Source organism: Lepisosteus platostomus, chromosome 25, assembly GCF_059453375.1.
Source record: "Lepisosteus platostomus isolate fLepPlt1 chromosome 25, fLepPlt1.hap1, whole genome shotgun sequence".
Taxonomy (NCBI): domain Eukaryota; kingdom Metazoa; phylum Chordata; class Actinopteri; order Semionotiformes; family Lepisosteidae; genus Lepisosteus; species Lepisosteus platostomus.
The window spans coordinates 2,068,654-2,082,313 of NC_142635.1; the positions used below are offsets into that span (position 1 = coordinate 2,068,654).

At 57.7% G+C, this 13,660-nt stretch overlaps 2 protein-coding genes across 3 annotated transcripts; one reads left to right on the forward strand and one right to left on the reverse strand.

The window, feature by feature from the left end:
- Positions 1–434: 434 nt before the first annotated feature.
- On the forward strand, positions 435–6,915 carry grwd1 (glutamate-rich WD repeat containing 1). Of its 2 annotated transcripts, XR_015930356.1 has the most exons (8): positions 435–686; positions 1,666–1,783; positions 1,984–2,167; positions 2,499–2,712; positions 4,017–4,159; positions 5,162–5,359; positions 5,887–6,270; positions 6,477–6,915. XR_015930356.1 is itself a non-coding variant. In XM_088619798.1 (7 exons), exons 1-7 carry the CDS (start codon positions 455–457, stop codon positions 6,196–6,198), a joined length of 1,401 nt encoding a protein of 466 aa, XP_088475924.1. In that variant the 5' UTR covers positions 435–454; the 3' UTR covers positions 6,199–6,915. The 2 variants fall into 2 exon arrangements, 1 of the variants encoding a protein (XP_088475924.1); XM_088619798.1 differs by having other exon boundaries at positions 5,887–6,915.
- On the reverse strand, positions 6,670–13,603 carry cdc42ep5 (CDC42 effector protein (Rho GTPase binding) 5). The gene is made up of 2 exons (XM_088619810.1): positions 13,346–13,603; positions 6,670–10,806 (listed from the first exon to the last, which is right to left on the reverse strand). Exon 2 carries the CDS (start codon positions 10,802–10,804, stop codon positions 9,767–9,769), a length of 1,038 nt encoding a protein of 345 aa, XP_088475936.1. The 5' UTR covers positions 10,805–10,806; positions 13,346–13,603; the 3' UTR covers positions 6,670–9,766.
- Between the last annotated feature and the right edge of the window lie 57 nt (positions 13,604–13,660).

The following is a 13,660-nucleotide window of genomic DNA, read 5'->3' on the forward strand; positions in this document are numbered from 1 at the left end:
GTCCCTGGACTCGGTGCTGACCTTCCTCCTTTCCTGTGCGCAGGGATGGCAGAGCCTTTATTTTTCTCATGATGAGTGATTTTCACAACAACACACTGGTGGGATTTTAAAACAAACTTTCATCAGGAAGAGAGAATCGTGATGGGTTTCCTTCCTAATTTTAGGTAGACTTAAGTTACCTTCGTCTGATGTAGAATGTATAGATATGTTTTATTGGTGAATGTCTAAGACATCCTGTTTCCTGGCCGTGCCCTCACTTAAAATGGAATCTTAATGTTTGGCATCAGCGCCTATATTAACAGCGGCAGGGGACCCGGAAGTTGCCCTTATCGCAGATGGCTCCGTGGGAGTGACGTCACTCGCTCCCTGCCCTCACTAGCGATGGCCGCCGCCACGGCTTCACTCCCCTAGCGAGCGAAGCGGGAGGCGCCGCGTTGTTGTGCCCTTTTCAGCCATGTCCGCGCCCGGTGGTGGCACGCCGTCGGAGGCAGAGAGAGAAGCGGGGGACGAGTTTGAGGAGATGGAGGGGAGCGGGAGCGACGAGGAAAGCATGGGGGAAGAGGAGGAAGAGGGGGGACAGGACGGGGAGGCCCGCGTCTTCATCCCCGGCGTGGAGGCGCTGCAGCCCGGGGAGCATCTGGAGATGGACCAGTCGGCGTACCGGCTGTATCACGAGTGTCAGACAGGTCTGTCCGCGGCAGATCGCGGTTCCGCGGGGGAGTGGGGGGGTCAGACCGGCCCCCGCGGACAGCTGGACCTCCGTCCGGCCTGATCCCGGGGTTACGTGTCGTTTAAACCCGCCGACCCTCGCGACGCACCCTCAGGGGTCGTGACGACTGCGCCAGCCAGCCGCATCACACTGCTGGAAACAGCGCGGTGCTGATTCCAGAATCGAGGTCACCCAAATTCTAGAGTCAAGAGGGGATCTCGCCGTGCTCTGACCTCTGACCCCTGACCCCTGACCCAAGAGGGCTCGCTGGTGCCGTGTTGAGGTCGCTGGGAACTGAATTTCCTGGGCTCCCGGCCTCTGGAATTTTCTGCTCCAGCTAATCCTTGCTGGTCAAAGTGATCTGAACCGCTCTCTCTCTCCCTCTGTGTGTCTGTATTAACCCCTCTCTCTCTCTCTGTGTGTGTCTGTATTAACCCCTCTCTCTCTCTCTTTGTGTGTGTCTGTATTAACCCCTCTCTCTCCCTCTGTATGTCTGTATTAACCCCTCTCCCTCTCTGTGTGTGTCTGTATTAACCCCTCTCTCTCTGTGTGTCTGTATTAACCCCTCTCCCTTTGTGTGTGTGTCTGTATTAACCCCTCTCCCTTTGTGTGTGTGTCTGTATTAACCTCTCTCTCTCCCTCTGTGTTGTCTGTATTAACCCCTCTCTCTCTGTGTGTCTGTATTAACCCCTCTCTCTCCCTCTGTGTGTCTGTATTAACCCCTCTCTCCCTCTGTGTGTCTGTATTAACCCCTCTCTCTCCCTCTGTGTGTCTGTATTAACCCCTCTCTCTGTGTGTCTGTATTAACCCCTCTCTCCCTCTGTGTGTCTGTATTAACCCCTCTCTCCCTCTCTGTGTGTCTGTATTAACCCCTCTCCCTCTGTGTGTCTGTATTAACCCCTCTCTCTCTCTGTGTGTCTGTATTAACCTCTCTCTCTCCCTCTGTGTGCCTGCAGGAGCCCCGTGCCTCAGTTTCGATGTGCTGAGAGATGACCTGGGTGAGAACAGGGAGCAGCCTCCTCTCTCCATGCTGCTGTGCGCCGGGACGCAGGCGGAAACCGCCCAGGCCAACAGGTACGAGCCTTCACCTGCAGTGTGGACCAGCTCCTCTGACCTCTGACCCGGCTGCGGGTCTCTGCGCCCCCTCTCCTTCTCCGGGAGCCCGCAGGGCCTCGGACAGAGACCCCGACTGACTGATCCCACCGCTACCACCTGTGTGGCGACCTCTGACCTCTGCCCCCTGACCCAGTCCTGTTTCACGGCCCTCTGCCCAGGCTGCTGGTGATGCGGATGCACAACCTGTACGGAACGCAGCCGGAGAGGAAGGAGGAGGAGGAGGAGGAGGAGGAGGAGAGCAGCGAGGAGGAGGAAGAGGAGGAGGAAGAGGAGGGGGAGAGCAGGAAGCCGCAGTTGGAGCTGGCCATGGTGCCGCACTACGGAGGCATCAACAGAGTGAGGGTGAGTGTCCCAGCCCCGAACACTGGGGTACTGTAGGATCGGGGTCCCCCAGCCCCGGGCACTGGGGTACTGTAGGATTGGGGTCCCCCAGCCCCGAACACTGGGGTACTGTAGGATCGGGGTCCCCCAGCCCCGGGCACTGGGGTACTGTAGGATCGGGGTCCCCCAGCCCCGGACACTGGGGTACTGTAGGATCGGGGTCCCCCAGCCCCGGACACTGGGGTACTGTAGGATCGGGGTGCCCCAGCCCCGGACACTGGGGTACTGTAGAATCGGGGTCACAGACACTGTCCAGGGTATACCTCTAAACATCCCCGTCTCTGTTGGTCAGGTAACCCAGATCGGAGAGCTCCCATTGGCCGCTGTGTGGTCAGAGAAGGGTCAGGTGGAGATCTTTGACCTCCGACCCCAGCTGAAGGCGGTCCACAGCTCTGCCGCCATGGCAACATTCATACAGCAGCAGCAGCAGAAGGCCGCGCCCATCTTCAGCTTTGGGGGTCACATGACGGAGGGCTTCGCGATCGACTGGTCCCCCCGAGTGCCTGGTGAGTTACTCCAGGTGTGACAGTGCTGTCAGTCAGACTCCCAGTGCACAGCAGTCTGATCCGCTCCAGGTGTGACAGTGCTGTCAGTCAGACTCCCAGTGCGCAGCAGTGTGATCCGCTCCAGGTGTGACAGTGCTGTCAGACTCCCAGTGTCCAGCAGTCTGATCTGCTCCAGGTGTGACAGTGCAGTCAGTCAGACTCCCAGTGTCCAGCAGTCTGATCCGCTCCAGGTGTGACAGTGCAGTCAGTCAGACTCCCAGTGCACAGCAGTCTGATCGGCTCCAGGTGTGACAGTGCAGTCAGTCAGACTCCCAGTGCACAGCAGACTGATCCACTTCAGGTGTGACAGTGCAGTCAGTCAGACTCCCAGTGTGCAGCAGTCTGATCCGCTCCAGGTGTGACAGTGCAGTCAGTCAGACTCCCAGTGTCCAGCAGTCTGATCCGCTCCAGGTGTGACAGTGCTGTCAGTCAGACTCCCAGTGTGCAGCAGTCTGATCCGCTCCAGGTGTGACAGTGCTGTCAGACTCCCAGTGTCCAGCAGTCTGATCTGCTCCAGGTGTGACAGTGCTGTCAGTCAGACTCCCAGTGTGCAGCAGTCTGATCCGCTCCAGGTGTGACAGTGCTGTCAGACTCCCAGTGTCCAGCAGTCTGATCTGCTCCAGGTGTGACAGTGCTGTCAGTCAGACTCCCAGTGTGCAGCAGTCTGATCCGCTCCAGGTGTGACAGTGCAGTCAGACTCTCAGTGCGCAGCAGTCTGATCCACTCCAGGTGTGACAGTGCAGTCAGACTCCCAGTGTCCAGCAGTCTGATCCGCTCCAGGTGTGACAATGCAGTCAGACTCCCAGTGTCCAGCAGTCTGATCCACTCCAGGTGTGACAGTGCAGTCAGACTCCCAGTGTCCAGCAGTCTGATCCGCTCCAGGTGTGACAATGCAGTCAGACTCCCAGTGTCCAGCAGTCTGATCCGCTCCAGGTGTGAGAGTGCTGTCAGACTCCCAGTGTGCAGCAGTCTGATCCACTCCAGGTGTGACAGTGCTGTCAGTCAGACTCCCAGTGTCCAGCAGTCTGATCTGCTCCAGGTGTGACAATGCAGTCAGACTCCCAGTGTGCAGCAGTCTGATCCACTCCAGGTGTGACAATGCAGTCAGACTCCCAGTGTGCAGCAGTCTGATCCACTCCAGGTGTGACAGTGCTGTCAGTCAGACTCCCAGTGCGCAGCAGTCTGATCCGCTCCAGGTGTGACAGTGCTGCCAGGTGGTCAGCGGTCAGTCTCGGTGTCCGGTGCTGACCGCTCTCTCTCTGCAGGTCGGCTGGTCAGTGGGGACTGCAAGAAGAATATCCACGTGTGGGAGCCCCGAGAGGGGGGGACCTGGCACATCGACCAGCGCCCCTTCACTGGCCACACACACTCCGTCGAGGACCTGCAGTGGTCACCCACTGAGGACACGGTGAGGACCAGTCCCCCCGCCCACTGTCCACCACACACTCACACACAATCACATCCAGACACCTAGACACACTCACAATCGCACACTCAGACACACTCACAATCGCACACTCAGACACACTCAAATCACACACCCAATGTTCACCACACACTCACAATCACACAGACACACTCACAGTCACACACTCAGACACACTCACAATCACACACCCAATGTTCACCACACACTCACAATCGCACACACTCACAATTGCACACTCAGACACACTCAAATCACACACCCAATGTTCACCACACACTCACAATCGCACACACTCAGACACACTCAAATCACACACCCAATGTTCACCACACACTCACAATCGCACACACTCTGACACACTCAAATCACACACCCAAAGTTCACCACACACTCACAATCGCACACACTCAAATCACACACCCAATGTTCACCACACACTCACAATCACACAGACACACTCACAATCGCACACACTCACAATCACACACTCAGACACACTCACAATCACACACCCAATGTTCACCACACACTCACAATCACAGACACACTCACAATCGCACACTCAGACACAATCGCACACACTCACTCACAATCGCACACTCAGACACACTCAAATCACACACCCAATGTTCACCACACACTCACAATCGCACACACTCACAATCACACACTCTGACACACTCAAATCACACACCCAATGTTCACTACACACTCACAATCACACAGACACTCACAATCGCACACACTCAGACACACTCACAATCACACACCCAATGTTCACCACGCACTCACAATCACACAGACACACTCACAATCGCACACACTCACAATCGCGCACTCAGACACAATCGCACACACTCACTCACAGTCGCGCACTCAGACACACTCAGACACACATGCAGGCTCCACACAGACAGCAGCCCAGGGACCCCGGTCCCGTGAGCCCGCCGGGCGCCTCGGTGACGTCACTTCCTGCCGCAGGTCTTCGCTTCCTGTTCGGTGGACGCCAGCATCAGGGTGTGGGACGTGCGGGCGGCTCCCGCCAAGGCCTGCATGCTGACCGCCGGCCAGGCGCACGGCTCGGACGTCAACGTGCTGAGCTGGAACCGGCGCGAGCCCTTCCTGCTGTCCGGCGGCGACGACGGCCTGCTGCGCGTCTGGGACCTGCGCCAGTTCAGGGTAGGCCGGGCGAGGGGTGCCCTGTGCTGTATCTGAGGGGTACACGACAAATCGGGGTCCCCTGTGCTGTGTGTGGGAGGTTATAGGAGAAGTGGGGGCTCCCTGTGCTGTATGTGGGGGGTACACGAGAAATCGGGGTCCCCTGTGCTGTGTGTGGGAGGTTATAGGAGAAGTGGGGGCTCCCTGTGCTGTATGTGGGGTGCAGGAGAAGTGGGGGCTCCCTGTGCTGTATGTGGGGTGCAGGAGAAGTGGGGGCTCCCTGTGCTGTATGTGGGGGGTGCAGGGGAAGTGGGGGCTCCCTGTGCTGTATGTGGGGTGCAGGGGAAGTGGGGGCTCCCTGTGCTGTATGTGGGGTACAGGGGAAGTGGGGGCTCCCTGTGCTGTATGTGGGGGGTGCAGGAGAAGTGGGGGCTCCCTGTGCTGTGTGTGGGGTGCAGGAGAAGTGGGGGCTCCCTGTGCTGTGTGTGGGGTGCAGGGGAAGTGGGGGCTCCCTGCGCTGCGGTGCTGACCCCTCTCTCTGCCCGCAGTCGGGGCTCCCTGTGGCCAGCTTCAAGCAGCACTGCGCCCCCATCACCTCGGTGCAGTGGCACCCCAGCGACCCCAGCGTGTTCGCGGCGGCCGGCGCCGACGACGTGGTCAGCCAGTGGGACCTGTCGGTGGAGGCCTGTGGCCCCGGGGCCGAGGGCGCGGGCGCCGCGGCCACACTGCCCCCCCAGGTGCTCTTCCTGCACCAGGGCCAGACGGAGGTGAAGGAGCTGCACTGGCACCCCCAGAATACCGGGGTGCTGGTCAGCACTGCGCTGTCCGGCTTCAACGTCTTCAGGACGATCTCGGTGTGAGAGAGCGGCTGAGCTGACCGGCTGACCGCTCTGGACAGAGGAACGCTCCTGACCCCCTGACCGGTCACTCCTGTCCCCTGACCCCCTGACCGGTCACTCCTGTCCCCAGACCCCCTGACCCCCTGACCGGTCACTCCTGTCCCCTGACCCCCTGACCGGTCACTCCTGTCCCCAGACCCCCTGACCGGTCACTCCTGTCCCCTGACCCCCTGACCCTCTGACCCCCAGACCGGTCACTCCTGTCCCCAGACCCCCTGACCGGTCACTCCTGTCCCCAGACCCCCTGACCCTCTGACCCCCAGACCGGTCACTCCTGTAACCAGACCCCCTGACCGGTCACTCCTGTCCCCTGACCCCCTGACCCTCTGACCCCCAGACTGGTCACTCCTGTCCCCAGACCCCCTGACCCCCAGACCCCCTGACCAGTCACTCCTGCCTTCGGAGTGGTCAGCCACACACAGAAAGCATCGGTCAGTTCTTCAGATCTTTATTTGTACAAAAAAACGTCTTTAAAACACAGACGAGGAGAGCTGTCAGTCACTGTGTATCTGCTGTGCAGAGGGAATGGAGACCGGACTCAGGAGATGGACAATCCCAAGTGTGGACCGCGGTCCTGTGACTGGACACAGGAGATGGACAGTCTCATACAGTCCCTTGTGTGGACAGCAGTCCTGTGCAAACTGACCTGTGTCTCATTAAAACACAAAAGCTGAAAAATACTGTGTGTTCTTTCAAATCACAGCACAGACAGGAGAGTGGACACAGGACAGCCCAGTTAGCATGCGTGTGTGTCTAAGTGATTGTGTGTCTGTATGTGAGCCTATGAGTGTGAGTCTGTGATTTTGTGTGTGTCTGTGTCCGTGTGAGAGAGTGTGAGTCTGTGAGGGAGAAATGTGTGTGTGTGAGAGGGAGTCAGTGTGTGTGTTAGAGGGTGTGAGTCTCTGAGAGTGAGTCTGTGTGTTAGAGGGTGTGAGTCTGTGTGTGTGATTGTGAGTCTGAGAGTGAGTCTGGCTGTGTGTGTGAGTCTGTGTGAGACTGTGTGGTAGAGGGTGTGAGTCTGTGTGTAAGTGTGAGTCTGTGTGAGGCTGCGTGTGTGAGTCTGTGTGCGAGTGTGTGGGTGAGAGGGTGTGAGTCTGAGTCTGTGAGAGTGAGTCTGTGTGATTGTGTGTGTGTGAGTCTGTGTGCGTGAGAGGGTGTGAGTCTGAGTCTGTGAGAGTGAGTCTGTGTGATTGTGTGTGTGAGTCTGTGTGCGAGTGTGTGAGTGAGTCTGTGAGAGTGAGTCTGTGTGCGAGTGTGTGGGTGAGAGGGTGTGAGTCTGAGTCTGTGAGAGTGAGTCTGTGTGATTGTGTGTGTGTGAGTCTGTGTGCGTGAGAGGGTGTGAGTCTGAGTCTGTGAGAGTGAGTCTGTGTGATTGTGTGTGAGTCTGTGTGCGAGTGTGTGAGTGAGTCTGTGAGAGTGAGTCTGTGTGCGAGTGTGTGGGTGAGAGGGTGTGAGTCTGAGTCTGTGTGATTGTGTGTGTGTGAGTCTGTGTGCGAGTGTGTGGGTGAGAGGGTGTGAGTCTGAGTCTGTGTGATTGTGTGTGTGTGTGTCGCCGCCGCAGGATGCTGTGAGTGAGCAGGACAGTGTCAGCAGGAAGCTGTCAGGAAGGATGTGGTGTGCGCTCAGGCAGAGCTCACACAACAGCGCGTGCACAATCGGCTCCGCCGAGCGAGAGAGAGAGAGAGCACGGCCAGCAGGGGGCATTCACAGCCTGCTCCACCTGCCCCCCCGCGGTATCCCAGAGTCCTCGGCTCTCCCGCCCCGCCCAGCGCTCACTGAAACGGCTTGTTCAGACAGACGGACTGCGGGCCAGCCAGGTCCCAAATAGGGAGTCTCGAACCTCATCCTGCTCTGATGACGTCGCAGTCTCCAGTATTCAGGCAGGATGGTGACAGTGGTGATGTCACACTGTGTCCAGTATTCAGACAGGATCGTGACAGTGGTGATGTCACAGTCTCCAGTATTCAGACAGGATGGTGACAGTGGTGATGTCACAGTCTCCAGTATTCAGACAGGATGGTGACAGTGGTGATGTCACACTGTGTCCAGTATTCAGACAGGATGGTGACAGTGGTGATGTCACACTGTGTCCAGTATTCAGACAGGATGGTGACAGTGGTGATGTCACAGTGTCCAGTATTCAGACAGGATGGTGACAGTGGTGATGTCACACTGTGTCCAGTATTCAGACAGGATGGTGACAGTGGTGATGTCACAGTCTCCAGTATTCAGACAGGATGGTGACAGTGGTGATGTCACAGTCTCCAGTATTCAGACAGGATGGTGACAGTGGTGATGTCACACTGTGTCCAGTATTCAGACAGGATGGTGACAGTGGTGATGTCACACTGTGTCCAGTATTCAGACAGGATGGTGACAGTGGTGATGTCACAGTCTCCAGTATTCAGACAGGATCGTGACAGTGGTGATGTCACACTGTGTCCAGTATTCAGACAGGATCGTGACAGTGGTGATGTCACACTGTGTCCAGTATTCAGACAGGATCGTGACAGTGGTGATGTCACAGTCTCCAGTATTCAGACAGGATGGTGACAGTGGTGATGTCACAGTCTCCAGTATTCAGACAGGATGGTGACAGTGGTGATGTCACACTGTGTCCAGTATTCAGACAGGATGGTGACAGTGGTGATGTCACACTGTGTCCAGTATTCAGACAGGATGGTGACAGTGGTGATGTCACAGTGTCCAGTATTCAGACAGGATGGTGACAGTGGTGATGTCACACTGTGTCCAGTATTCAGACAGGATGGTGACAGTGGTGATGTCACAGTCTCCAGTATTCAGACAGGATGGTGACAGTGGTGATGTCACAGTCTCCAGTATTCAGACAGGATGGTGACAGTGGTGATGTCACACTGTGTCCAGTATTCAGACAGGATGGTGACAGTGGTGATGTCACACTGTGTCCAGTATTCAGACAGGATGGTGACAGTGGTGATGTCACAGTCTCCAGTATTCAGACAGGATCGTGACAGTGGTGATGTCACACTGTGTCCAGTATTCAGACAGGATCGTGACAGTGGTGATGTCACACTGTGTCCAGTATTCAGACAGGATGGTGACAGTGGTGATGTCACAGTCTCCAGTATTCAGGCAGGATGGTGACAGTGGTGATGTCACAGTCTCCAGTATTCAGGCAGGATCGTGACAGTGGTGATGTCACACTGTGTCCAGTATTCAGGCAGGATGGTGACAGTGGTGATGTCACAGTCTCCAGTATTCAGACAGGATCGTGACAGTGGTGATGTCACACTGTGTCCAGTATTCAGAGAGGATGGTGACAGTGTTGATGTCACAGTGTCTCCAGTACTGAGATTTATTGAACAGCTTAGAAATCTGTACACTGATGCTGCCAGGCAGCAGTGAGTGTAATGACATCATGGGATGAGTTACTATGGGAACCAGACCAGCTCGGAGAATCCAGTATTTAAAACCGCTCTGTAAGAGTTTGTAAGAGTTGGACTCTGTGCTGTGCAGTGATTGGTCCCTTGTCCCCTGAGCCGCGCTCCTATAGGCCGATTTCATCATCAAACTCCTCTTCAAAGGTGTAGCCCTGCCCAGTGCCCTCCCCCTCCTCTGACTCTGTCTCTGATTGGTCCAGCGCCTCCCTCCTCCTGTCCAGTGGCGTCACGCCCTCGTACTCTGAGCTGGTGGACGAGGCCGGGCTGGGGGACCTGTGGGCTGGATGGGTGGGGCCAGGAGGTGGGTGTCTGTCTGGGTCCGGGACTCTCTCCCTAATCCCGCCCACGGTCTCTCCCTCTTCCTCCTCCTCCTCCTCTCCCTCGGTTTTCTCAGCTGCGGGTCGGTCCCCTGTAGCCCCAGCTCCCTCCCTGCCCATGGGGCCCGGGGACGCCCCGCCCCCTTGGGAGCCAAGCCCCACCTCTGCGGCCTGCAGCCCCTCCACTTCTGGCTCAAGCTCCTCCCCGGCCTCCTCCGGCCCAATGATCTCTTCTCTCTTGTCACTGAACCTGACCTTGGGTCTTGGCCCCGCCCCCTTGGGCCTACCCACCTCCTCCGGGATGCCCGGCCCTGCCCCCCTCCCCTGGCTCTCCCCCGACTTCCTGCTGCCAGACTCCTCCCCCTCTGGGGCAAGCCCCTCCCATCTGGTACCAGGCCCCTCCCCCTCTGTGGCAAGCCCCTCCCATCTAGTGCCAAGCCCCTCCCCCTCCAGGCCGAGGCCCTGCGCTCCAGTCTGTAGCTCCTCCTCCTCTGGGGCCTCAGGGGCGGGCCCGCGGGGCCCCCCCGCCCCCTGCTCCCCGCGGCCCGGCCCGTCCATCACGCCCAGCACGTCCCCCAGGATGGACGGCCCCAGGTCCAGGTCCAGGTCCAGCTCCAGCTCCAGGGACAGCGAGGAGCCGGACTCCGAGCGCCGGACGGGAGGGGGCGGCGGCGGCGAGGGCGGCGGCGGGCCGTGGCTGGACAGGAAGGAGGTGTCCCCGAAGGCGTCGCCCCCGCGGCCGATGTGCATGGTGTGGCGGAAGTCCCCCAGCGGGGCGGAGATCATGGTGGGGTCCAGCCTGGAGCCCCGGGACTTGTGAAGGGGCATTGCTGTCCAGAGAGTGAGAGAGGGGTTAATACAGGACACTGACCGACTGGACACTACAGCACAGAGACCCTGACTGACTGGACACTACAGCACAGAGACACTGACTGACCGACTGGACACTACAGCACAGAGACACTGACTGACTGACTGGACACTACAGCACAGAGACACTGACTGACTGACTGACTGACTGGACACTACAGCACAGAGACACTGACTGACTGGACACTACAGCACAGAGACACTGACTGACTGACTGGACACTACAGCACAGAGACACTGACTGACCGACTGGAAACTACAGCACAGAGACCCTGACTGACTGACTGGACACTACAGCACAGTGACCCTGACTGACTGACTGGACACTACAGCACAGTGACCCTGACTGACTGGACACTACAGCACAGTGACAGTGACTGACTGACTGACTGGACACTACAGCACAGTGACCCTGACTGACTGACTGGACACTACAGCACAGAGACCCTGACTGACTGGACACTACAGCACAGTGACCCTGACTGACTGACTGGACACTACAGCACAGAGACCCTGACTGACTGGACACTACAGCACAGTGACAGTGACTGACTGACTGGACACTACAGCACAGTGACCCTGACTGACTGACTGGACACTACAGCACAGAGACACTGACTGACTGACTGGACACTACAGCACAGAGACCCTGACTGACTGACTGGACACTACAGCACAGTGACCCTGACTGACTGGACACTACAGCACAGAGACCCTGACCGACTGGACACTACAGCACAGAGACACTCACTGACTGACTGGACACTACAGCACAGAGACACTGACCGACTGGACACTACAGCACAGAGACACTGACTGATTGACTGGACAATACAGCACAGAGACACTGACTGACTGGACACTACAGCACAGTGACCCTGACTGACTGATTGGACACTACATCACAGTGACCCTGACTGACTGGACACTACAGCACAGTGATCCTGACTGACTGATTGGACACTACATCACAGTGACCCTGACTGACTGGACACTACAGCACAGTGATCCTGACTGACTGACTGGACACTACAGCACAGAGACACTGACCGACTGGACACTACAGCACAGATACACTGACTGACTGACTGGACAATACAGCACAGAGACACTGACTGACTGACTGGACACTACAGCACAGTGATCCTGACTGACTGGACACTACAGCACAGAGACACTGACCGACTGGACACTACAGCACAGATACACTGACTGACTGACTGGACAATACAGCACAGAGACACTGACTGACTGGACACTACAGCACAGTGACCCTGACTGACTGACTGGACACTACAGCACAGTGACCCTGACTGACTGGACACTACAGCACAGAGACACTGACTGACTGACTGGACACTACAGCACAGAGACACTGACTGACTGGACACTACAGCACAGAGACACTGACTGACTGACTGGACACTACAGCACAGTGACACTGACTGACTGACTGACTGGACACTACAGCACAGTGACCCTGACTGGACAGACACTGGACACTACAGCACAGTGACCCTGACTGGACAGACACTGGACACTACAGCACAGTGACACTGACTGACTGGACACTACAGCACAGAGACACTGACTGACTGACTGGACACTACAGCACAGTGACACTGACTGACTGACTGACTGGACACTACAGCACAGTGACCCTGACTGGGCAGACACTGGACACTACAGCACAGTGACCCTGACTGACTGACTGGACACTACAGCACAGTGACCCTGACTGACTGACTGGACAATACAGCACAGAGACACTGACTGACTGACTGACTGACTGGACACTGCAGCACAGTGACCCTGACTGACTGACTGGACACTACAGCACAGAGACACTGACTGACTGACTGGACACTACAGCACAGTGACCCTGACTGGACAGACACTGGACACTACAGCACAGTGACACTGACTGACTGGACACTACAGCACAGAGACACTGACTGACTGGACACTACAGTACAGTGACCCTGACTGACTGACTGGACACTACAGCACAGAGACCCTGACTGACTCCAGTCCGGCTACAAACCCACTCTGTGCCTCTAACAGACAGAATAAAACCAGTTTGAGGAGTGGAAGACATAGTGTAGATACACTAGCGTGCGAGTGTGAGTCTGTGAGAGCGAGTGTGCTCACACACTCAGTGGTGCAGGAGGGTCCCTGGTCTCCCCGCTTTCGATCACCGGAGGGTGCCCCACGGCAGACCCCCTGGAGCTCACACGCGCGTGTCCGGCGCACCCACGGCCCGGAGCCGCCCCGTCCCGCGCGGGACGCCTTCAGCACCCCGCCCGCTTCCACGCCGGCTTCACCACCATCACCGTCACCGTGGGGGCTGGACACGGGGACAGAAACTCGCACCCGCGCGCGCGACTCCCACAGGTCCGCCGCCCACCCCGCTCGCCCGCTCGCCCGCGGCGCGCCGCCCACGCCCCGGAGTTACCGCCGGCCCCGGGACGTCCCGCCAGCGCGGCGCTGGAAACTCACTCTCTGTTCCGGCCGGCCTCGCTGCTGCTCCGCGCTCTGCTGCCCCGAGCCGAGCCGTCTCACGCCTCGCGTCCGCACTTTTCCTCTCTGCCTCTGCCTTTTCCTCCGGGATGGGCGAGGAAGTGACGCGGCATCGGGTGTGTTGGAAGGCGCCGGAGAGCGAGGGAGAGTGAGAGAGAGAGTGAGACAGAGGGAGGGAGAGAGAGAGGGGAGGGCAGAGAGGTGAGGCTGGAACGTGCTCCTCGTGAGTGCAGACGAGAGTTAAGAGGCTCTGTGATCCCTCGGGCCAACCTGGACTGGACTGGACTGGACTGG

Bases quoted from the DNA above. Each gene is read 5' to 3' on its own strand.
- grwd1 (XM_088619798.1), top strand. From the start codon at position 455: ATGTCCGCGCCCGGTGGTGGCACGCCGTCGGAGGCAGAGAGAGAAGCG. The intron at 1,784-1,983 runs GTACGAGCCTTC...CCCTCTGCCCAG, and splicing joins GAAACCGCCCAGGCCAACAG to GCTGCTGGTGATGCGGATGC. The intron at 5,360-5,886 runs GTAGGCCGGGCG...CTCTGCCCGCAG, and splicing joins GGGACCTGCGCCAGTTCAGG to TCGGGGCTCCCTGTGGCCAG.
- cdc42ep5 (XM_088619810.1), bottom strand. From the start codon at position 10,804: ATGCCCCTTCACAAGTCCCGGGGCTCCAGGCTGGACCCCACCATGATC.